This window comes from Nerophis lumbriciformis, linkage group LG07 (assembly GCF_033978685.3).
Source record: "Nerophis lumbriciformis linkage group LG07, RoL_Nlum_v2.1, whole genome shotgun sequence".
Lineage (NCBI taxonomy): Eukaryota > Metazoa > Chordata > Actinopteri > Syngnathiformes > Syngnathidae > Nerophis > Nerophis lumbriciformis.
In genome coordinates, this window is record NC_084554.2 from 47,075,497 (window position 1) to 47,100,000 (window position 24,504).

General features: G+C 42.1%; 1 protein-coding gene across 6 annotated transcripts in view; it reads right to left on the reverse strand.

Moving 5' to 3' along the window:
- The window catches only part of LOC133609428 (aspartyl/asparaginyl beta-hydroxylase-like), a 62,104-nt gene that overhangs the window by 37,093 nt on the left and 507 nt on the right, over nt 1-24,504 (reverse strand). Inside the window, exons 1-5 of one of the 6 annotated variants that reach the window (XM_072913530.1) lie at nt 17,959-18,286; nt 17,835-17,888; nt 11,792-11,965; nt 7,459-7,503; nt 5,357-5,425 (exon numbers count right to left, since the gene is read on the reverse strand). In XM_072913530.1, the coding sequence (XP_072769631.1) occupies nt 5,357-5,425; nt 7,459-7,503; nt 11,792-11,965; nt 17,835-17,888; nt 17,959-18,100 (484 nt within the window). In that variant the 5' untranslated portion in view covers nt 18,101-18,286. Of the gene's footprint in view, nt 1-5,356; nt 5,426-7,458; nt 7,504-11,791; nt 11,966-17,834; nt 17,889-17,958; nt 18,287-24,504 lie in introns of those variants that run through there. The other 5 variants (XM_072913532.1, XM_061965005.2, XM_072913531.1 and 2 more) reach the window with 5 other exon arrangements.

The window sequence follows — 24,504 nt, forward strand, 5'->3', positions numbered from 1 at the left end:
TTGGATACTCACTTGTGAGTCACAAATGAGTATCCAATCACAGGAGGAGTTAACGACGTTCAATGGTTCAACGTGTGGCAACCTAGGGAGGCCGACTGTCAAAAACTCGCGATCTGATTGGCTATTCACAGAGGTGTCAAAGTCGTTTTCACTGAGGGCCACATCGCTGTTATGTTTGGCCCCAGAGGGCTGCTTCGAACAGTGAACAATATTATTACACAATCTTTTTATGCATTTTATTAATAGATTTTTTTTAAACTAAAATGGAAAAAAAATATGGTAAATTGCAATAATTTCACCTGAAAATTTAGTGTACCGGTATATTACTTTAAATGGAAAAACAGTACTGCTGTTTTTATGGTTTAAAAAAGGCAGCTCAGTTACCAGAATTTTACTGTAAAATTTACATTTGTTTTTTACTGTAAATAAAAAAAACTGCAATTTTTCAGTAAAATGTTGTCACGTGAGCTGCCAGTTTGTTTGTTTTTTACTGTAGATTTTGACTCTGGTGCCAAAACGGCACCACAGTTTATTACAGTAAAAAAAAAAAAAAGGAATATTTTTTTCATCCATCCATCCATTTTCTACCGCTTGTCCCGTTCGGGGTTGCGGGGGGTGCTGGAGCCTATCTCAGCTGCATTCGGGCGGAAGGCGGGGTACACCCTGGACAAGTCGCCACCTCATCACAGGGCCAACACAGATAGACAGACAACATTCACACACGAGGGACCATTTAGTGTTGCCAATCAACCTTTCCCCAGGTGCATGTTTTTGGCGGTGGGAGGAAGCCGGAGTACCCGGAGGGAACCCACGCAGTCATGGGGAGAACATGCAAACTCCACACAGAAAGATCCCGAGCCCGGGATTGAACCCAGGACTACTCAGGACCTTCGTATTGTGAGGCACATGCCCCTCTCTGCCCACTATGTTTTTTAATTTAAAAACCATAGTAAATTTCACAATTTTACCATGAAATATATTGCTACTTTTAAATTGCACAATTTGATGGATAACTTGCTTTGAAATCATTATTATTAGTATTTAATTATATTTTAAAAATATGGTTTAAATGTTAGGCAGCACGGTGGAAGAGGGGTTAGTGCAACTGCCTCACAATACAAAGGTCCTGAGTAGTCTTGGGTTCAATCCCGAGCACGGGATCTTTCTGTGTGGAGTTTGCATATTCTCCCCGTGACTGCGTGGGTTCCCTCCGGGTACTCCGGCTTCCTCCCACCTCCAAAGACATGCACCTGGGGATAGGTTGATTGGCAACACTAAATTGGCCCTTGTGTGTGAATGTGAGTGTGAATGTTGTCTGTCTATCCGTGTTGGCCCTGCGATGAGGTGGCGACTTGTCCAGGGTGTACCCCGCCTTCTGCCCGATTGTAGCTGAGATAGGCTCCAGCGCCCCCCGGGACCCCCAAAGGGAATAAGCGGTAGAAAATGGATGGATGGATGGAGGGTTTAAATGTTTGATAATAAATTTTTGCATAATTAGACAATATTTAAAGGCCTACTGAAACCCACTACTACCGACCACGCAGTCCGATAGTTTATATATCAATGATGAAATCTTAACATTGCAACGCATGCCAATACGGCCGGGTTAGCTTACTAAAGTGCAATTTTAAATTTTGCGCGAAATATCCTGCTGAAAACGTCTCGGTATGATGACGTCAGCGCGTGACGTCACGGATTGTGGAGGACATTTTGGGACAGCATGGTGGCCAGCTATTAAGTCGTCTGTTTTCATCGCAAAATTCCACAGTATTCTGGACATCTGTGTTGGTGAATCTTTTGCAATTTGTTCAATGAACAATGGAGACAGCAAAGAAGAAAGCTATAGGTGGGAAGCGGTGTATTGCGGCCGACTGCAGCAACACAAACACAGCCGGTGTTTCATTGTTTACATTCCCGGAAGATGACAGTCAAGCTTTACCATTGGCCTGTGGAGAACTGGGACAACAGAGACTCTTACCAGGAGGACTTTGAGTTGGATGCGCAGACGCGGTACTGTGAGTACGCATGCAGCTGCGGCTTCCAAACATTTAATCGCTTGCCCGTACGTGCGTGCCGCTATGTGCATGTCACGTACGTAACTTTGGGGACTTTGGGGAAATATATGTGCTCTATGAACTTTGGGGAGGTGAACGGTACTTTGGGCTGTGGGATTGAGTGTGTTGTGCAGGTGTTTGAGTTGTATTGGCGGGTTGTATGGACGGGAGGGGGGAGGTGTTTGTTATGCCGTATTAATTTGTGGCATATTAAATATAAGCCTGGTTGTGTTCTGGGTAATAGAGTATATATATGTCTTGTGTTTATTTACTGTTTGAGTCATTCCCAGCTGAATATCAGGTCCCACCCGCCTCTCACAGCATCTTCCCTATCTGAATCGCTCCCACTGCCCTCTAGTCCTTCACTCTCACTTTCCTCATCCACGAATCTTTCATCCTCGCTGCTGGTGGCCATGATTGTAAACAATGTGCAGATGTGAGGAGCTCCACAACCTGTGATGTCACGCGCATATCGTCTGCTACTTCCGGTAGAGGCAAGGCTTTTTTATCAGCGACCAAAAGTTGCGAACTTTATCGTCGATGTTCTCTACTAAATCCTTTCAGCAAAAATATGGCAATATCGCGAAATGATCAAGTATGACACATAGAATGGACCTGCTATCCCCGTTTAAATAATAAAATCGCATTTCAGTAGGCCTTTAAGTGAACATAATTTGCGATTACATGGAGTATATATATATTTTTTCTCCCAAAATAGAAAGAAATAATACATTTAGTATGAAAAGTTACAGTACTTTATTGATACATAATATTTCCAGGCTTTCGAGAGCCACATCTTGAGTTTGACACCTGTGGGCTATTGCAACTGTCTATCGCCCCGTTCGCCTACACTGCACAGACCGCCGCATTGTTGATTCAGAATTCCTACAGCGCTGGCAACAAACTAGCGGGATTCTGATTGGATTAAAGCTTTACGGTAAAAACAGCAACACTGGAGCCTAATATGACGTGAAGAATATGATACGCTTATATATTTAGGAAAAGTAAATGCAAACCAAAATTATATTCTATCAAATTATAATCATGATTTATGTTAAAGGGGAACATTATCACCAGACCTATGTAAGCGTCAATATATACCTTGATGTTGCAGAAAAAAGACCACATATTTTTTTAACCGATTTCCGAACTCTAAATGGGTGAATTTTGGCGAATTAAACGCCTTTCTAATATTCGCTCTCGGAGCGATGACGTCACAACGTGGCGTCACATCGGGAAGCAATCCGCCATTTTCTCAAACACCGAGTCAAATCAGCTCTGTTATTTTCCGTTTTTTCGACTGTTTTCCGTACTTTGTTGACATCATGCCTCGTCGGTGTGTTGTCGGAGGGTGTAACAACACGAACAGGGACGGATTCAAGTTGCAACAGTGGCCCAAAGATGCGAAAGTGGCAAGAAATTGGACGTTTGTTCCGCACACTTTACCGACGAAAGCTATGCTACGACAGAGATGGCAAGAATGTGTGGATATTCTGCGACACTCAACGTAGATGCATTTCCAACGATAAAGTCAAAGAAATCTGCCGCCAGACCCCCATTGAATCTGCCGGAGTGTGTGAGCAATTCAGGGACAAAGGACCTCGCTAGCATGGCAAGCAATGGCGGCAGTTTGTTCCCACAGACAAGCGAGCTAAACCCCCTATCAACCCTAGCTTTCCTGGCCTGCTGACATCAACCTCAAAACTGGACAGATCAGCTTTCAGGAAAAGAGTGCGGATGAGGGTATGTCTACAGAATATATTAATTGATGAAAATTGGGCTGTCTGCACTCTCAAAGTGCATGTTGTTGCCAAATTTATTTCATATGCTGTAAACCTAGTTCATAGTTGTTAGTTTCCTTTAATGCCAAACAAACACATACCAATCGTTGGTTAGAAGGCGATCGCCGAATTCGTCCTCGCTTTCTCCCGTGTCGCTGGCTGTCGTGTCGTTTTCGTCGGTTTCGCTTGCATACGGTTCAAACCGATATGGCTCAATAGCTTCAGTTTCTTCTTCAATTTCGTTTTCGGTACCTGCCTCCACACTACAACCATCCGTTTCAATACATGCGTAATCTGTTGAATCGCTTAAGCCGCTGAAATCCGAGTCTGAATCCGAGCTAATGTCGCTATAGCTTGCTGTTCTTTCCGCCATGTTTGTTTGTGTTGGCTTCACTATGTGACGTCACAGGAAAATGGACGGGTGAAGCTTTTTTTTAGGGATATTGCGTGATGGGTAAAATTTTGAAAAAAACTTCGAAAAATATAATAAGCCACTGGGAACTGATTTTTAATGGTTTTAACAATTCTGAAATTGTGATAATATTCCCCTTTAAGCCAGCAGAGAAGGCCTTGTTGTTCCTGACATGTGAATAGTGCGCAGGTTGACAACATAGTTCCACACAATATAGCTAGTCTCACTCACACACATACTGACTTACATTAAGATGAACTTTACATATTTGATTTGTGATAAATAAATGAACAATTCCAGCCACAGTTTTTCTTAATATGTTTTTCTGTCCGCCCAGCTTGACTCCGCCTACATCCTGCTCCTCCTATTGGTTCTGCAGGTCCAATATGACCCCTTTGATTTCCACGTCCTCCTTGCGCACCCCAGCCTCCTTTTCCTCTTCTTCCCCGCCATCCTCCTCCTCCTCCTCCTCATCGTCGTCACCCCGCTCTACAGGTGAGCTCACTACGTCACACAGGAAGGTGAAGAAGCCGTACATCCAATCAGAACCTTCCTCCGCTAAAATATTCACAACCTCGCCAAGCGACTCCTCTCTCGCACTAGCGTCGCCATCTTTGGTCAGGCCTGACGAGAGCGAGAGGCAGAGAGAGAGAGAGAGAGAGGGGAGAAAAGAAGACAAGGAAGGGTGGCGATGGCGAGGGAGGGGTGCAACTTAAAAGAGAAGAAAACATGATTTAAGGAAGAAATGATAGAAGGATGTCATCAAATGAAAGATGAAGATGCGGGAAAGAGAAAGAAAGTGAGTTAAAGTTGTCGCCAGCAGCCAACATCCCTACTTGCTGTCTCACTTCCTATGTCCACTCAGCCACAAACAAACCATTTTGGCTCTGACTTCCCTGCGAGTTCCATCAACTCTGGCATTGCTTATCTTTACGTGAACTTGACCGAGACCATAATCGCAAGGTTCTACCACGAACACACCACTCAGCACGTCCTCATGGCCCGTATGGATGCCGCCTGTGTGCTACTGCGTTACCGTAAACCACCTCAGTGCTCTCATGGATACGAGACTCAGTAAATATAATAAGATAGTAATAGAGGGGACTTGCCAAGCAGGACTTTGGCGTCTTCCACATCGAAGTCGCCGTCTCCGTCTGTGTCGTAGGCCTTCAGCTTCCCTGAAGTAGAAGGAAGAACAATGATGGAGGTTACTAATTCATAAATATATTTGGACATCAAATGTCATCGCAAGTTCTAGACCAGTGGTTCTTAACCTGGGTTCGATCGAACCCTAGGGGTTCGGTGAGTCGGCCTCAGGGGTTCGGCGGAGCCTCCGCCACAGAGGTAAAGACACATCCGACTCTCTCTATCAGTGTATTATGGATACCCCCAAACAATGTTCCCTCTTATTTTACATCTGATTTGCAGGTTTTTTGATTGATCGATTGAAACTTTTACTAGCAGATTGCAAAGGAAGAGAATACATTATATGAAACAGTACAGTTTACACAGTACAATTGACCACTAAATGGTAACACCCGAATCCGTTTTTCAACTTGTTTAAGTCGGGGTCCACGTTAATCAATTCATGGTAATGTGTGTAAGGTGTGTAATTTGTTGTGAGTTCATGCACTGTGTTGGTTTTGTTCTTTGAACAAGGTGATGTTCATGCACGGTTCATTTTGTGCACCAGTAAAAAAAACATATACCGTATTTTTCGGAGTATAAGTCGCACCGGCCGAAAATGCATAATAAAGAAGGGAAAAAACATATATAAGTCGTGCTGGAGTATAAGTCGCATTTTTGGGGAAATTTATTTGATAAACCCAACACCAAGAATAGACATTTGAAAGGCAATTTTAAATAAATAAAGAATAGTGAACAACAGGCTGAATAAGTATACGTTATATGACACATAAATAACCAACTGAGAACGTGCCTGGTATGTTAACGTAACATATTATGGTAAGAGTCATTCAAATAACTATAACATATAGAACATGCTATACGTTTACCAAACAATCTGTCACTCCTAAACGCTAAATCCCATGAAATCTTATACGTCTCGTCCAGGGGTCGGCAACCCAAAATGTTGAAAGAGCCATATTGGACCATAAATACAAAAACAAATCTGTCTGGAGCCGCAAAAAATTAAAAGCCATTTTACATACAGATAGTGTGTCATGGAATTAAGAGGACTTAAAGGAAACTAAATGAGCTCAAATATAGCTACAAATGAGGCATAATGATGCAATATGTACATATAGCTTGCCTAAATAGCCTGCTAGCATTGATTAGCTTGCAGTCATGCAGTGACCAAATATGTCTGATTAGCACTCCACACAAGTCAATAACATCAACAAAACTCACCTTTCATGCACAACCTTAAAAGTTTGGTGGACAAAATGAGACAGAAAAAGAAGTGGCATAAAACACGTCCTAGAAAGTCGGAGAAAGTTATACATGTAAACAAACTACGGTGAGTTCAAGGACCGCCAAAATTAGTAGGACAAAACGGCGCTCGCCAAATACTCGAATCAGTGAAGCATGTGTAATATAAACAGTGTGCTTTATAACAATTAGGGAGGTTTGTGTCATGTTTGTCCTCCTACAGAAACCATATTAAAACAAAAATAGATTTTTTTTCCCCTCATCTTTTTCCATTTTTCATAAATTTTTTGAAAAAGCTCCAGAGAGCCTCTAGGGCGGCGCTAAAGAGCCGCATGCAGCTCTAGAGCCGCGGGTTGCCGACCCCTGGTCTAGTCTCTTACGTGAATGAGCTAAATAATATTATTTGATATTTTACGGTAATGTGTTAATAATTTCACACATAAGTTGCTCCTGAGTATAAGTCGCATCCCCGGCCAAACTATGAAAAAAACTGAGACTTATAGTCCGAAAAATACGGTAACTTTTTCTTGATTTTGGAAAAAAAAAACATTTTATTTTTCACTAAAGAAAGGTTCGGTGAATGCACATATGAAACTGCTGGGGTTCGGTACCTACAAGGTTAAGAACCACTGTTCTATACTATCTTCACAAAGAGACAATCGAAATGAGTATAAAACAAGATTGGACACAATTTGGAGGAGTGGTGTTAACATTCAACCCGTCAAGCTGGACAGGATGGACGTATGAGTGGGAACAGGAAGTACCAAAATAAAGTCAACGGGATGTGAACATCTAAACTTTGACATGTTTCGAACTTTACCTTGTAAAACTTGCGAAAAGTTGATACGAAACTCCTCAGCTCTGGCTGCGTGCGGAGACAACACAGAGAAGACAATGACAGACGTCTACTTTCCTTTCAGTCCTAAAAGTGTCCCACTGACGTCACGTCAATGGTGGTCACTCGTCACAGCTTCAAGCGAGAAACATGAGAGCAATACACAAACCTACCACTAGGGGGCTACACATTACAGCAGTATTTCTTGACTTTAGCTCCGTTGTTGGGATTAGAGTGGCCCCTTCCCTCCAAAATATCTGTTTCTCAGCTGTTGTCCATATTGTAATACTCTTTTCCACCACTTGTGGCAGTAATGACAATCTCAAACAAACAGGAAGTCTAGAGCTAAAGTCATAGAGAAGTTCTTAAGCGCAAAAATTATGACTAAACTGGTGAAGCTGTACTTTCACTTGCATTTGAATTTTATTGACAGTTTTTTAAGAAACTTTATCGCTAATATTCGGTTTTGTTTATTTTATCCATCCATCCATCCTTCCATTTCCTACCGCTTGTCGCTTTCTGGGTCGCGGGGGGTGCTGGAGCCTATCTCAACTGCATTGTATGTAATAATACCAATATGTTTTTTTCAGGGCAAATACAGATACAGATTAATAGTGGTCAAGGTGGCTGATAACTAAACAATAATTAAACATGAATAGTATACATCAGTAAACAGCTGGACAAGGCTTAAAAAATTTTTTTCACATTATTTATCCGGAATCGTCAGACCATTAGCGACATAATGTTTTATGCCGTGCTAATGTTGTGGTTTTCACAAACACCTTTATCACGTGCGTCTTAGAGCAGTGGTGCCCAACCTTTTTGTAACTGCGGACCGGTCAACGCTTGAAAATTTGTCCCACGGACTGGGGGGTGAGGGGTGATGGTATTTTTATTTTTTTATTTTTTTGTCATAAAAAAATACAATCATGTGTGCTTACGGACTGTATCCCTGCAGACTATTGATATATAATGTAGGCAGTGTTGGGTTGGTTACTGAAAACCAGTAACTAGTTACAGTTACTAGTTACTTTATTTCAAAAGTAACTCAGTTACTAACTCAGTTACTTAAACCAAAAAGTAATGCGTTACTGTGAAAAGTAACTATTTAGTTACTTATATATTTATTTTTTATTTTTTTAAGGCCCCATTTAATGCCCTTTTAGCCTTCATTTTAGTACTGTTATTGCACTGGAGAATAATACAATCTGTTGATCAACTTGACATGCATTTGCATCACTGAACTCTGCTAAGCAATGTGCTCTACATACAACACACAAAGACAAAGATATGTTTTAAAGGGCCAATTTGTTTCAGACCAGAACAAATTGACAAAACTATTTTAAATAGCTGCAACTTAACATACATAAGTAACAAACAGCATAATAACAACATAGCTGTAAAACAAGAAAGGCACACACTACATACATAAAGCCTAACCAGGCATTTTCTCAAGGAATTCTGAAATAAAATCATTTCTGAAGCCCAGAACACTCTACACATTTCCCCACTTAGTTTAGAGAAAAGGAAATATTAGCCTGGCCCACTAGTATCCCTCTTTAGGTTTGTGAACTTTATAGTCTAAACATTTAGAGTGATGTGATAATCAAACACTCTAAAAGTTTAAAATGAAAGAGTATATAAGAGAATTGACAGAGTGTGTGTACCTTCAGTGTGCAGTGCCTCATTAAAATCCAGCCGCTGTTGGAGGTGAAGTGTGTGTCTCTTTACTAGCTTCGTCGAAGCATGTTGTTTTTGTCGCTGTTTCAGCATATTTGAAACTTACATTCAACTAAAATGTTCTTTTCTTTGTGGTCGATAAAAGAAACGTACTGAAAATATCTCCATTTTAAGAAACTCGGCTTTGGGGTTCGCCATGACGTCTTGATAGTAGACACAGACACGCCCCCTCCACACACACACACACACACACACACACACACACACACACACACACACACACACACACACACACACACACACACACACACACACACACACACACACACGCACACACGTACACACGTACACACGTACACACAGACAGTGCGCGGCGCGCCTCTTTTTTGTCGCCTCTTCAGCAGCGCTGCAACACTCAGATCTTCTCAGTTTCTAGCCGATACTACATAAAAAATAACGCAAAATAACGCAGTAACGCATCATGTAGTAACGGTAACGGAGTTACTGAATATAAAAAATAACGCGTTAGATTACTAGTTACCGCCGATAGTAACGGCGTTACAGTAACGCGTTACTTTGTAACGCGTTAGTCCCAACACTGAATGTAGGAACCAGAAATATTAATAACAGGGAGGGAGGTTTTTTGGGTTGGTGCACTAATTGTAAGTATATTTCGTGTTTTTTATGTTGATTTAAAAAAAAGAAACATTTAAAAAAAATTAAAAAAAATTCTTGTGTGGCCCGGTACCAATCGATCCACGGACCGGTGGTTGGGGACCACTGTCTTAAAGGAGCATCAACATTTGCATTTCAAGAGAAAATCTTTTGGGAAAATTGGTAAAAACATGGGATTTCTCTACATCACAATAACTCGCCATCTACTCAATTTTATAGCAGTTTGTGGATTTAATACATTTCAAGTTTACCTCGTAAGGAGCACTGAAATATTGCAAACATTTCCATAAAAAACATTCTGGGCTCCCTTGCGTAGCTTATATATTATATATTGTTCAAACTGGTTGACATAATTTATTTCTGGATGTTACAGAAAGTATGAGAATGTGTGAGCTGCTGCCTGCTCCTCGTATATAATAATCTCCTATTTGTCATCCAGCTCTGTTGCGCTTATTGAATCACGGAACATGAAACTCGTGGCGCTCCTTTAATGAGCCCACGCGCTGAGTGTTGCAGACAGAGGCTTGTCAAGCAAAAACAAAGAGGGACGGGGAAGACGGCCCGGCCGATAATAATGTCAATGTACTTTTTGTCAAGTTATTTTTTAATCCCTTCTTATGTATCTCAGTGGCCTAGTGGTTAGAGTGTCTGCCCTGAGATCGGTAGGTTGTGAGTTCAAATCCCGACCTACTACCTCCCTGCTTGGCACTCAGCATCAAGGGTTGGAATTGGGGGTTAAATCACCAAAAATGATTCCCGGGTGCGGCCACCGCTGCTGCTCACTGCTCCCCTCACCTCCCAGGAGGTGATCAAGGGTGATGGGTCAAATGCAGAGAATAATTTCGCCACACCTAGTGTGTGTGTGACAATCATTGGTACTTTAACTTTAACTTTATTATGTTTGGTTAGTACTTATTTTCTAATCAGCCTGACCTAAGTCTAAGGTTTATGTGTTAAATAAATAATATTATTTGTGATTAACACGTGCTTTCATTTCATTCGACAAGTTTGTAAACTGTAAGTAGGTTAGATATAATTATTGAGTGTTAATTTTTGAGTGGGTCCCTCTGTAGTGGAAAAGTTGGGCCCCAAGGTCAAAACGATGAAGAACCCCTGCTGTATGCATTATTTCTACACTGTCAGAGTTTTTTTCACTGTCACAAGAACATGACCTGGTTATTTTTTTTCTCTTAACAGGAAGTTGATCATAAACCACAAAGTACACTGCAAAAACCGAAATCTAAGTAAGATGAAATATCTCAAATAAGGGTGATATTTGCTTATTTTCTGTCTGATAAGATCATTCTTCTCACTAAGCAGATTTTATGTTAGAGTGTTTTACTTGTTTTAAGGGTTTTGGTCCTAAATGATCTCAGTAAGATATTATAGCTTGTTGCTGAGATTTTATGACCTACATTGAGTAAAAGATGCTTGAAACTAGAATATCCACGGATGCAAAGCTGTGTCATCAACACTCACAAGTATAAAACTACTTTTTTAAAGTAATAATTTCTTACTTCAAGCATGAAAAATTAAAAAAATGATGCAGAGCGCATATCATTATGTCAAGATAATGGCACTAGCATTTACTTCATTTAAGAATATTTTTAAACATATTGAGCAAAAAGGTCTCTTTTTTTTTCTACCAACAAAAGTGCACTTGTCATTAGTGAGAATATACTTATTTTAAGGTATTTTGGGGTTCCTTGAAGTTAGTTAATTTTACTTGTTTTGGAAAGTCTTGACAAGCCGAATTTTCTTGTTCTATTGGCAGATAATTTTGCTTAGTTCAAATAAAATACCCCTAATTTTTTTTCTTTTTTTTCTTGTTTTTGAACACTGACTTTGTGCAGTGTAGCAAAAGTCAGCGTGAGACGTGCAGCCACAAGGTGACAGCTTCCTGTATGCATTGTCAGAGGTGTTCCACTATAAGGACAAAACACACCAACATCTGCTAACTTACCGATGACACTGTTGTAGTCGACCACATCAAAGTAGACGACGGCCACTGAGCTCCACACCCCCAACAGCGCCAGGACCACAAACCAGGTGAAGACGGAATACTTAGCTCCTCCCCCCGCATCGCCGCCGTGCGTCTTCTTCCCGTTCTTGCTTTCCGACGGTGGCGGCTTTGACTCTGTGGACGCCACACACACACACACACACACACACACACACACACACACCAAAAATAAGTTAAAAACACACTTGAAACATGCAACAAGGAAAATGTGCACACTTGAGGCGGGCATAAGAATTAACGGATTAATTTGTGTCTTGAAGCAATGAAGCAAAAATGGAGTGCCATACTTGGCTGCAACCAGCAGAGGCGCTGTTGATGAAGTCGCAACTAGTTTACTGACTAAAGAAGAACATGATGCTAGCTATGTAAAGTTAACATGTGAATTAGTGTTGTCAAATGATTTACCAAAACCAGTGAAGTTTGCACATTGTGTAATTCGTAAATAAAAACAGAATACAATGATTTGCAAATCCTTTTCAACTTATATTCAATTGAATAGACTGCAAAGACAAGATATTTAATGTTTGAACTGAGAAATGTAATGTTTTTTTGCAAATAATCATTAACTTAGAATTTAATGGCAGCAACACTTTGGAAAAAAGTTGTCACAGAGGCATTTTTACCACTGTGTTACATGGCCTTTCTTTTTAACAACACTCAGTAAACGTTTGGGAACTGAGGAGACACATTTTTGAAGCTTTTCAGGTGGAATTCTTTCCCATTCTTGCTTGAAGTACAGCTTAAGTTGTTCAACAGTCCGGGGGTCTCCGTTGTGGTATTTTAGGCTTCATAATGCACCACACATTTTCAATGGGAGACAGGTCTCGACTACAGGCAGGCCAGTCTAGTACCCACACTCTTTTACTATGAAGCCACGCTGTTGTAACACGTGGCTTGGCATTGTCTTGCTGAAATAAGCAGGGGCGTCCATGGTAACGTTGCTTGGATGGCAACATTTGTTGCTCCAAAACCTGTATGTACCTTTCAGCATTAATGGTGCCTTCACAGATGTGTAAGTTACCCATGCCTTGGGCACTAATACACCCCCATACCATCACAGATGCTGGCTTTCAACTTTGCGCCTATAACAATCCGGATGGTTCTTTTCCTTTTTTTTTTTCGAGGACAGGACATCCACAGTTTCCAAAAACAATTTGCAATGTGGACTCGTCAGACCTTAGAACACTTTTCCACTTTGCGTCAGTCCACCTTAGATGAGTTTGGGCCCAGTGAAGCCGGTGGCGTTTCTGGGTGTTGTTGATAAATGGCTTTCGCTTTGCATAGTACAGTTTTAACTTGCACTTACAGATGTAGCGACTAACTGTAGTTCCTGACAGTGGTTTACGAAGTGTTCTTGAGCCCATGTGGTGATATCCTTTACACACTGATGTCACTTTTTGATGCAGTACCGCCCGAGGGATCGACGGTCTGTAATATCATCGCTTATGTGCAGTGATTTCTCCAGAGTCTTTGAACCCTTTGATGATATTACGGATCGTAGATGGTGAAATCCCTAAATTCCTTGCAATAGCTCGTTGAGAAACGTTGTTCTTAAACGGTTTCACAATTTGCTCATGCATTTGTTCACAAAGTGGTAACCCTCGCCCCATCCTTGTTTGTGAATGACTGAGCATTTCATGGAAGCTGCTTTTATACCCAATCATGGCACCCACCTGTTCCCAATTTGCCTGTTCACCTGTGGGATGTTCTAAATAAGTGTTTGATGAGCATTCCTCAACTTTATCAGTCTTTTTTTGCCACGTGTGCCAGCTTTCTTGAAACATGTTGCCTGCCTCAAATTCCAAATGAGCTAATATTTGCAAAAAAAATAACAGGGTTTTCCAGTTCGAACTTTAAGTATCTTGGGGACGGCGTGGCGAAGTTGGTAGAGTGGCCGTGCCAGCAATCGGAGGGTTGCTGGTTACTGGGGTTCAATCCCCACCTTCTACCATCCTAGTCACGTCCGTTGTGTCCTTGGGCAAGACATTTCACCCTTGCTCCTGATGGCTGCTGGTTAGTGCCTTGCATGGCAGCTCCCGCCATCAGTGTGTGAATGTGTGTGTGAATGGGTGAATGTGGAAATACTGTCATAGCGCTTTGAGTACCTTGAAGGTAGAAAAGCGCTATACAAGTATAACCCATTTATATATTTATTTGTCTTTGCAGTCCATTCAATTGAATATAGGTTGAAAAGGATTTGTATTTTGTTTTTGTTTACAATTTACACAACGTGCCAACTTCACTGGTTTTGGGTTTTGTATGTAATTACCTGATCATTGATCTTATATAAAACCCACGCCGCTTTTCAGGTAACCTTTCGATGTTAAGGTTAAAGAGCTCAAAATAGATTAATACAAAAAAAATAATCTGGCTGCAACTATACATTATTAATGCAATATTTTTTGTGATTAATCGCATGAGTTTACCGGTTATTTTTGACAGCCCTAATATGAATGTAACATGAGTCTAATGGTGAAGTATAGCAATGTATTGATGGTAAATAGGGATGATGCTCGAACCCGGTTTTCCCGGTTGTTCGATAAGAAAAGAACCGAGTCCTCGGACTCGAATCCCTTTTTGAGAACCGGTACCCGTTATCGAAACCACTATAGTAAAGAAAAAGAGTTGGTTCTTTATTTGAATCCCTGGGAACGAATCCCGCCCCGACAAGAAATGCCCCGTAGGACATCACAAGAAATTACGTCACGTAGCTCAGTCATTTGTCACGGTGGGGTGCAGCGTGCTGCGGTTCGATATCCCGGGACGCAAAACTGACGGCTCCGGACGAAAGCGTGCAGGTAGGAGATGATTTATTTCTCATAAATCATACACATTACAACAGACAGGAACGAAACAAAAGGAAAGCGTGCCGTTCGCACGAGAAGCTAAAGCAAAAACTTACTTAGCACAGGAATACTAGAAGCTAAGGTAACTTAGCACAGGAATCATGCGCTCGAAAACCAGAATGCCAACGTAACTAATGCAAATGCAAACAATAAAGCCACGACGAGTGACCGGAAAAGGCAGGCTTAAATAGAGTCTCTGATGAGCAACAGGTGCGCGTACAAGGCAGGTGAAAATCATAAGTAACCATGGTAGGGATGTCCCGATCCAGGTTTTTGCACTTCCGATCCGATACCGATATTGTTTTTGCATTTCCGATCCGATACCGATACTGACCGATACCGATACTGACCGATACTGGCCTATCCGAGCATGTATTAAAGTTTAAAGTTATTTAGCCTACTTAGTATCAGAATAATGTTGAAAAGGGTTTTAGTACTCATTGAATTATTTACATTATTTATAATCCAGGGTGTGGAGGGGGGCGCCTGATGTAAGTGTCAAAAAGACAGCCAAAAGAGTTTGATATGAGAATAAATCTAAAGTTAAAATATAGGGTAGAAATGCACCCATTTGCAGGAAATGTAATCTTGATTTTCAAAATGTTCTTTCAAGGCTTGCATGTCTACATTAAAACATTCTTCTTCATACTGCATTAATATATGCTACTTTTAAACTTTCATGCAGAGAAGGAAATCACAACTAAAAAAAATAACTAATTTTTTCATACAGTGTTGATGTGGAAATTTTTCAATCAATCAATCAATCTTTATTTATATAGCCCTAAATCACAAGTGTCTCAAAGGGCTGCACAAGCCACAACGACATCCTCGGTACAAAGCCCACATACGGGCAAGGAAAAACTCACCCCAGTGGGACGTCGATGTGAATGACTATGAGAAACCTTGGAGAGGACCGCATATGTGGGTAACCCCCCCCCTCTAGGGGAGACCGAAAGCAATGGATGTCGAGTGGGTCTGACATAATATTGTGAGAGTCCAGTCCATAGTGGATCCAACATAATAGTAAGAGTCCAGTCCATAGTGGGGCCAGCAGGACACCATCCCGAGCGGAGACGGGTCAGCAGCGTAGAGATGTTCCCAGCCGATGCACAGGCGAGCGGTCCACCCCGGGTCCCGACTCTGGACAGCCAGCACTTCATCCATGGCCACCGGACCTGTGCCCCCCCCCCTCAAGGAAAAGGGGAGCAGAGGAGAAAAGAAAAGAAACGGCAGATCAACTGGTCCAACAGGGGGGCTATTTAAAGGCTAGAGTATACAAATGAGTTTTAAGATGGGACTTAAATGCTTCTACTGAGGTAGCATCTCTAATTGTTACCGGGAGGGCATTCCATAGTACTGGAGCCCGAATAGAAAACGCTCTATAGCCCGCAGACTTTTTTTGGGCTCTGGGAATCACTAATAAGCCGGAGTTCTTTGAACGCAGATTTCTTGCCTCTGCATTTTGATGGTGTGGACGTGTGGCACCGAATGGAGATAAGCGTCTCGACAGACGTCACAATATTTGAACAATGATGACGAAAACTGTTGTCTCTGTCGTGTCCGTGTGTCGAAAATTGTTATGCGCTTATTTTTTTATTTGATTTTGTGCGTGCATAGATTTGCCGTGCGCAGAGGACGCTTGAGCAGGCGCGCACCTTAGCGGCTGCGCTAGCATCACAGCTAACGTTAGCCATGCCGCTACCTCGCTCTCTGCTGGGAGAGGACGTATACGTATGTGACGTATGACGTGACAGTATGTGACGTATAACGTGACAGTATGACGTGTGTAAGAAGGTGCGCTCGCTGTCTGTGAGAGGGAGACACAGGAAAGAGTGAGAAGAGCCTGTCGTGTAATACCAGCAGCTAAAAGCAACTGCGTGAGAATTGTGGATGTGTTGAAGGTGTGCTGGAAAATGCGGAACGGAAATTACGGAGCAGCAGAAAAGTGGAATGTATTATTTAAATAGGTGCGTTGGAAAACACGGACCGGAGTTTTTTTTTAAACTGGATCTGGATCGGCATTTTCCCATGCCTTGCCGATACGCAATTTTTGGCAAATATCGGCAGCCGATCCGATCCTAATATCGGATCGGGACATCCCTAAACCATGGTGACTAAAACAAACCCCTGAAGTGCACAAAACAACTAAGGAAGTCCAAAACTAACAGAACATAACTAAACAAAACATGATCCGACAAATATATACATCATTTACTGACCTTTTTATAATAAAATATCTGTGAATTAGTATATACAACAGTTTTGTAATATGTAATTAATTAATTCAGTCATTATTAATATATTGAGATGAAGAATATCTTATTTTCAATAAAGTTGAAAGTATTTCTTATAATTCTTCTTCTTTGTACTTTGTAAGCACTATTCATTTGAACAACCTCTTAAACTGGATCATATCAGTACAATGTTTAACTTCTTTACTTAATCCATTCCATCATTTAATTCCACATCATTTTAGCTGTTTGCAATTTTACCAAATCATCGAACTTTAATATTTTTGACTCAATAAATAAAGTGTTTGTATGTTCTCTATATCCAACATTATGTATCAGTCTAATTGATCTTTTTTGTAACACGGTTAACGAACGTAGCGCACATTTGTAATTATTTCCCTACATTTCTGCACAATAACTCAGATATGGTAATACTATAGTAGCGAGCAGTAGAGAATGTGAAGTGATTTGTTAAACCAAATATTATGTGTTTTTTTTCCATATACAACAACCTATCTGGACTCGATAAGAGAATCGATTCGATAAGAGGATTCGATAATAGGCTCGAACTCGATAATTTCTTATCAAACATCATCCCTAATGGTAAATAGTCCCAATTAATGCCCCTCCCGAGGTGTGTCGCTCTGCAGAGTCAAGTAGTTGACACCTTTTATTAGTCACAAACAGCAGAGGTCAACCTGAGCCAGGAACAGATTTAACACAAGCCCGAGGGGGCGGGGCCAACAGCAGCTGTTCCCCCTGGAGCAGCTGAGAGCTTCAGACATCAAAAATCAAGTCACAATCATCTCAGGCAACACACACACATGCACAGGGCTGAAAAAGGTTAAAGGTCAAAACCCACACACACACACAACAAGCCAAACCAAAGCGGTGTACGCCACCTACCAGAGAGCAAATGGGCCTCCTGCGTGGAAGGGGCCTCCTCAACATCCATGCCTCCTATCAGAACCAAACCGAGTAACCCAGAGAGGAACAGCAACCAGGGGGTCAAAGTTCACGCAGGTCCTACCTGTGGTCTGGATGTCATCCGGCTCCTCTTTTACCAGGGGCTCCTCCTCCTGTTCCTTAGCACTCACCTCCTCCTCAGTGGCGTGGAGCTCCTCCACGGGCACCGTAGAGGACGAGGTGCCATAGTGGCGGTACCGCTGCATGGACCAAACCAGTGAGACCAGTGCTCGCTCACTGAACCACCATTAAAAGCAACACTTTGGCAGCATTAACAAATCCAAACACAAGATGATCCAAACAACTTAAGAGAACCTCTCGGGCAGGACGACAGCGGGCCAATGACCAGGACAGGGAGACAAGCTCCGCCTCCTTGCCTTTCTTTCAAAGCAGAACCGCAAACAGACCAATTGTGAGGTCCGGAACCTGATCCTCACTATTCTTAGAGCTGACAAACGCCCTGTGTGTGTTGAGATGCCACTGGGGGACAAACTCAGGCCGCATACAACCTTGACTTGTGTGTGCGTTGTCCTCAGAAAGCACACATCAGCCAGTTGGGACACATTTCAATCAGGGGCAGCCTGGCTAACATTAGCACGGTGCTTCAGTGTGTGAGCGTTTAAGACATGGGTGTCCAAAGTGTGGCCCAGGGGCCATTTGCAGACCCTAGCACGATCATTACCATTCCTATATTAGCATATTAGCTTCTTTTTTTGTTTTAGCAAAATTTGCAGGTATACACCATCCATCTTCTTCCGCTTATCCGAGGTCGGGTCGCGGGGGCAGCAGCCTAAGCAGGGAAGCCCAGACTTCCCTCTCCCCAGCCACTTCGTCCAGCTCCTCCCGGGGGATCCCGAGGCGTTCCCAGGCCAGCCGGGAGACATAGTCTTCCCAACGTGTCCTGGGTCTTCCCCGTGGCCTCCTACCGGTCGGACGTGCCCGAAACACCTCCCGAGGGAGGCATCCTGACCAGATGCCCGAACCACCTCATCTGGCTCCTCTCGATGTGGAGGAGCAGCGGCTTTACTTTGAGCTCCCCCCGGATGACAGAGCTTCTCACCCTATCTCTAAGGGAGAGCCCCGCCACCCGGCGGAGGAAACTCATTTCGGCCGCTTGTACCCGTGATCTTGTCCTTTCGGTCATGACCCAAAACTCATGACCATAGGTGAGGGTGGGAACGTAGATCGACCGGTAAATCGAGAGATTTGCCTTCTGGCTCAGCTCCTTCTTCACCACAACGGATCGATACAGCGTCCGCATTACTGAAGACGCCGCACCGATCCGCCTGTACTTGAACTCCTCCACTTGGGGCAAGATCTCCTCCCCAACCCGGAGATGGCACTCCACCCTTTTCCGGGCGAGAACCATGGACTCGGATTTGGAGGTGATGATTCCCATCCCAGTTGCTTCACACTCGGCTGCGAACCGATCCAGTAAGAGCTGAAGATCTTGGCCAGATGAAGCCATCAGGACCACATCATCTGCAAAAAGCAGAGACCTAATCCTGCAGCCACCAAACCAGATACCCTCAACGCCCTGACTGCGCCTAGATATTCTGTCCATAAAGGTTATGAACAGAATCAGTGACAAAGGGCAGCCTTGGCGGAGTCCAACCCTCACTGGAAACGGGTCCGACTTACTGCCGGCAATGCGGACCAAGCTCTGACACTGATTATACAGGGAGCGAACCGCCACAATAAGACAGTCCGTTACCCCATACTCTCTGAGCACTCCCCACAGGACTTCCCGGGGTACACGGTCGAATGCCTTCTCCAAGTCCACAAAGCACATGTAGACTGGTTGAGCAAACTCCCATGCACCCTCAAGGACATATACACCTCTGTCATATTTTGGTACTTGCTGCATGTTAACGTTAGCGGGTTAGCATTTTAAACAAAATTTGCAATTACCGTATTTTTCGGACTATAAGTCACAGTTTTTTTCATAGTTTGGCCGGGGGTGCGACTTATACTCAGGAGCGACTTATGTGTGAATTTATTAACACATTACCGTAAAATATCAAATAATATTATTTAGCTCATTCAGGTAAGAGACTAGACCAGTGGTTCTTAACCTGGGTTCGATCGAACACTAGGGGTTCGGTGAGTCGGGCTCAGGGGTTCGGCGGAGGTCAAGACACACCCGACTCATCGTGTAAATAAAAACTTCTCCCTATCGGCGTATTACGGATACGGCAACTGCAGAAGTCACACTGATTTGCAGGTGTGTAATTTGTTGTGAGTTTATGCACTGTGTTGGTTTTGTTCTTTGAACAAGGTGATGTTCATGCACGGTTCACTTCGTGCACCAGTAATAAAACATGGTAACACATTAGTATGGGGAACATATTCACCATTAATTAGTTGCTTATTAACATGCAAATTAGTAACATATTGGCTCTTAACTAGTCATTATTAAGTACTGATTAATGCCTTATTCGGCATGGCCTTATTATAAGCCTAACCCTCTAACCCTGACCCTAACCCTCTAACCCTAACCAAATAACTCTAATTAGTCGAGTGTCCAAAAAATTCTACATTAAGTCTTTGTTACTTAGAATATGTTCCCCATGTTACCAAAAACATATAACTTCGTCTTGAATTTAAATTTTTTATTTTTTATTTTTCACTAAAGAAGGGTTCGGTGACTGCGCATATGACACCAACAAGGTTAAAAACCACTGGACTAGACGTAGAAGATTTCATGGGATTTAGTGATTAGGAGTGACAGATTGTTTGGTAAACGTATAGCATGTTCTATATGTTATAGTTATTTGAATGACTCTTACCATAATATGTTACGTTAACATACCAGGCACGTTCTCAGTTGGTTATTTATGCCTCATATAACGTACACTTATTCAGCCTGTTGTTCACTATTCTTTATTTATTTTAAATTGCCTTTCAAATGTCTATTCTTGGTGTTGGGTTTTATCAAACAAATTTCCCCAAAAAATGCGACTTATATATGTTTTTTTCCTTCTTTATTATGCATTTTCGGCCTGTGCGACTTATACTCCGGAGCGACTTATACTCCGAAAAATACGGTAAACACCTCAGACAAATATATTTTGTTACTTGACGCATGTTAAAGTTTGCATTTTTAAACTAATTTAGCAGGTATACTCCTCAGTGTCAAATATTATAGTATTTCCCTACTGCCAACGGTAAGCATGCTATTGGCATTAGGCACCTCATTATATCTCGGACCTCATCCAAATGTACACTCCTGCGCGCGCTCTGAGCTCCGGGAGCCAGCTCCAGCTCGTGGTGCCCAAGACGAGACTTAAAACCAGGGGAGACAGGGCCTTCTCTGTGGTCGGCCCTAAGCTCTGGAACACTCTGCCCCTCCATGTTCCAACTGCTCCCACAGTGGAGTGTTTTAGGTCTCGTCTTGAGACCCACTTTTATTCTTTGGCTTTTAACACTACGTGAGTCGTGTAGTCCTCTGTGTTTTTAAAATTGTGATTTCTATTTATTGTTTTAATTGGTTTTACCCTTTAAAATCGTTTTTAATCATATTTCTTTTTATATTGTTTTTATATTTATTTATTTTTTGTTTTTATTCAATCATTGGTGAAGCTAAGGATAATATTTGAATATTGTTTTTAATATTGTTGTGCAGCACTTTGGAAACATTTCTGTTATTTAAATGTGCTTTACAAATAAAGTGGATTGGATTGTTAGCATGCTAGCATAATACTGTTGGCATGCTAGCTTTTTTAGCTCATACTTTTTGTTAACTGTTAGCACTTCAGTTCAGCACATTCCCAAAAAAATGTCTACTAAAATTGCATTATCAAATTATTTGATTAAAAAAAATTATATTTTGTACTGGTTTTGAAGGTGAAAACTACCAAAATGGCCCTAGCATCCTCTGATTTGTCAGTCTGTGGCCCCTTAATGTAAAAAGTTAGGGCAACCCTGGCTGAAGACCTCATTACATTCCTGGATTTCTCTAAAGGACACTAAAATTTAACCATTGCGTCTTAAATATGCAATACGTGGCTGCAACCTGCAGAGGCGCTGTTGATTCAATCTCAACTTGTTTGCTGTCTAATGGAGAACTGAGTTGAGCTCCATTCATTACGATGACATAGCTAATATTTTTTTAAATGTGGGGTTTCCAGAACAAAACAATGTGTTCTAATTCGCGCATTGGAAATTTTAGCTAGTACTTCAAATTAGATAAGATGTCAATCGGACTGCCGATATTATCGGCCGATAAATGCTTTAAAATGTAATATCGGAAATTATCAATATCGGTTTCAAAAAGTAAAATTTGTGACTTTTTAAAACGCCGCTGTACGGAGAGGTACACGGACGTAGGGAGAAGTACAGAGCTGTTGCGTCTCCCAGTCATACTTGCCAACCCTCCCGATTTTCCCGGGAGACTCCCGAATTCCAGTGCCCCTTCCGAAAATCTCCCGGGGCAACCATTCTCCTGTATTTCTCCCGATTTCCAATCACACAACAATATTGGGGGCGTGCCTTAAAGGCACTGCCTTTGCGTGCCGGCCCAGATTCATAATATCTACGGCTTTTCACACACACACAAGTGAATGCAATTCATACTTGGTCAACAGCCATACAGGTCACACTGAGGGTGGCCGTATAAACAACTTTAACACTGTTACAAATATGCGCCACACTGTGAACCCACACCAAATAAGAATGACAAACACATTTCGGGAGAACATCCGCACCGTAACACAACATAAACACAACAGAACAAATACCCAGAACCCCCTCCCCCACCTCAACCCCACCCCCCCAACCCCGCCCACCTCAACCTCCTCATGCTCTGAATGAATAGAACAAGGTAATTAAAGGCCTACTGAAATGCGATTTTCTTATTTAAACGGGGATAGCAGGTCCATTCTATGTGTCATACTTGATCATTTCGCGATATTGACATATTTTTGCTGAAAGGATTTAGTAGAGAACATCGACGATAAAGTTCGCAACTTTAGGTCGCTGCCTGTACCGGAAGTAGCAGACGAGTAGCGTGACGTCACAGGTTGTGGAGCTCCTCACATCTGCACATTGTTTACAATCATGGCCACCATCAGCGAGAACGATTCGGACCGAGAAAGCGACGATTTCCCCATTTATTTGAACGAGGATGAAAGATTTGTGGATGAGGAAAGTGAGAGTGAAGGACTAGAGGGCAGTGGGAGCGATTCAGATAGGGAAGATGCTGTGAGAGGCGGGTGGGACCTGATATTCAGCTGGGAATGACTCAAACAGTAAATAAACACAAGACATATATATACTCTATTAGCCACAACACAACCAGGCTTATATTTAATATGCCACAAATTAATCCCGCATAACAAACACCTCCTTCTCCCATCCATATAACCCGCCAATACAACTCAAACACCTGCACAACACACTCAATCCCACAGCCCAAAGTACCGTTCACCTCCCCAAAGTTCATACAGCACATATATTTTCCCAAAGTCCCCAAAGTTACGTACGTGACATGCACATAGCGGCACGCACATACGGGCAAGCGATCAAATGTTTGGAAGCCGCAGCTGCATGCGTACTCACGGTACCGCGTGTGAGCATCCAACTCAAAGTCCTCCTGGTAAGAGTCTCTCTTGTCCCAGTTCTCCACAGGTCAATGGTAAAGCTTGACTGTCATCTTTCGGGAATGTAAACAATGAAACACCGGCCGTGTTTGTGTTGCTGAAGTCGGCCGTAATACACCGCTTCCCACCTACTGCTTTCTTCTTTGCTGTCTCCATTGTTCATTGAACAAATTGCAAAAGATTCACCAACACAGATGTCCAGAATACTGTGGAATTTTGCGATGAAAACAGACGACTTAATAGCTGGCCACCATGCTGTCCCAAAATGTCCTCTACAATCCGTGACGTCACGCGCTGACGTCATCAAACCGAGACGTTTTCAGCAGGATATTTCGCGCGAAATTTAAAATTGCACTTAAGTAAGCTAACCCGGCCGTATTGGCATGCGTCGCAATGTTAAGATTTCATCATTGATATGTAAACTATCAGACTGCGTGGTCGGTAGTAGTGGGTTTCAGTAGTAGGCCTTTAAAAATGGTTTACAGAAAATTACAAAATAAAAGTAAAATAATGATAAAAATAATCATAATTCAAATAAAACACATACAATCAAATCATCAAAAACCAAGTATAATTAAAAAAAAAAAGTTTATACATTATATATATATATATATATATATATATATATATATATATATATATATATATATATATATATATATATATATAGACACACGAATAATAATGTGCCTCTTTAACTGATGCTGCCTGTTAGCTTCCTAGCTGCTGCCACTAGTGTGTTCCCTGACACACCATCTAAAATGCCCCATTCAGGGACATTTGCAACACAATAAGCAGCTCAACCTTTCCAATTATAAACAATTCAACTGTTTGTGTTGTGGACATTTTCACTGCTAACCCAAAGGGCCCCGTGCTGTGGACTTAGCCAGGTCGCTAAACCAAAGTCCATCAGAAAAACCGCCCTGTTTACCTTTCTCCCTCTGCAATGCAGCTTTAACGTGATCGCAAAAGAGAAACTTTGCACAAATGCGTAAAGACGTGGAAACTGT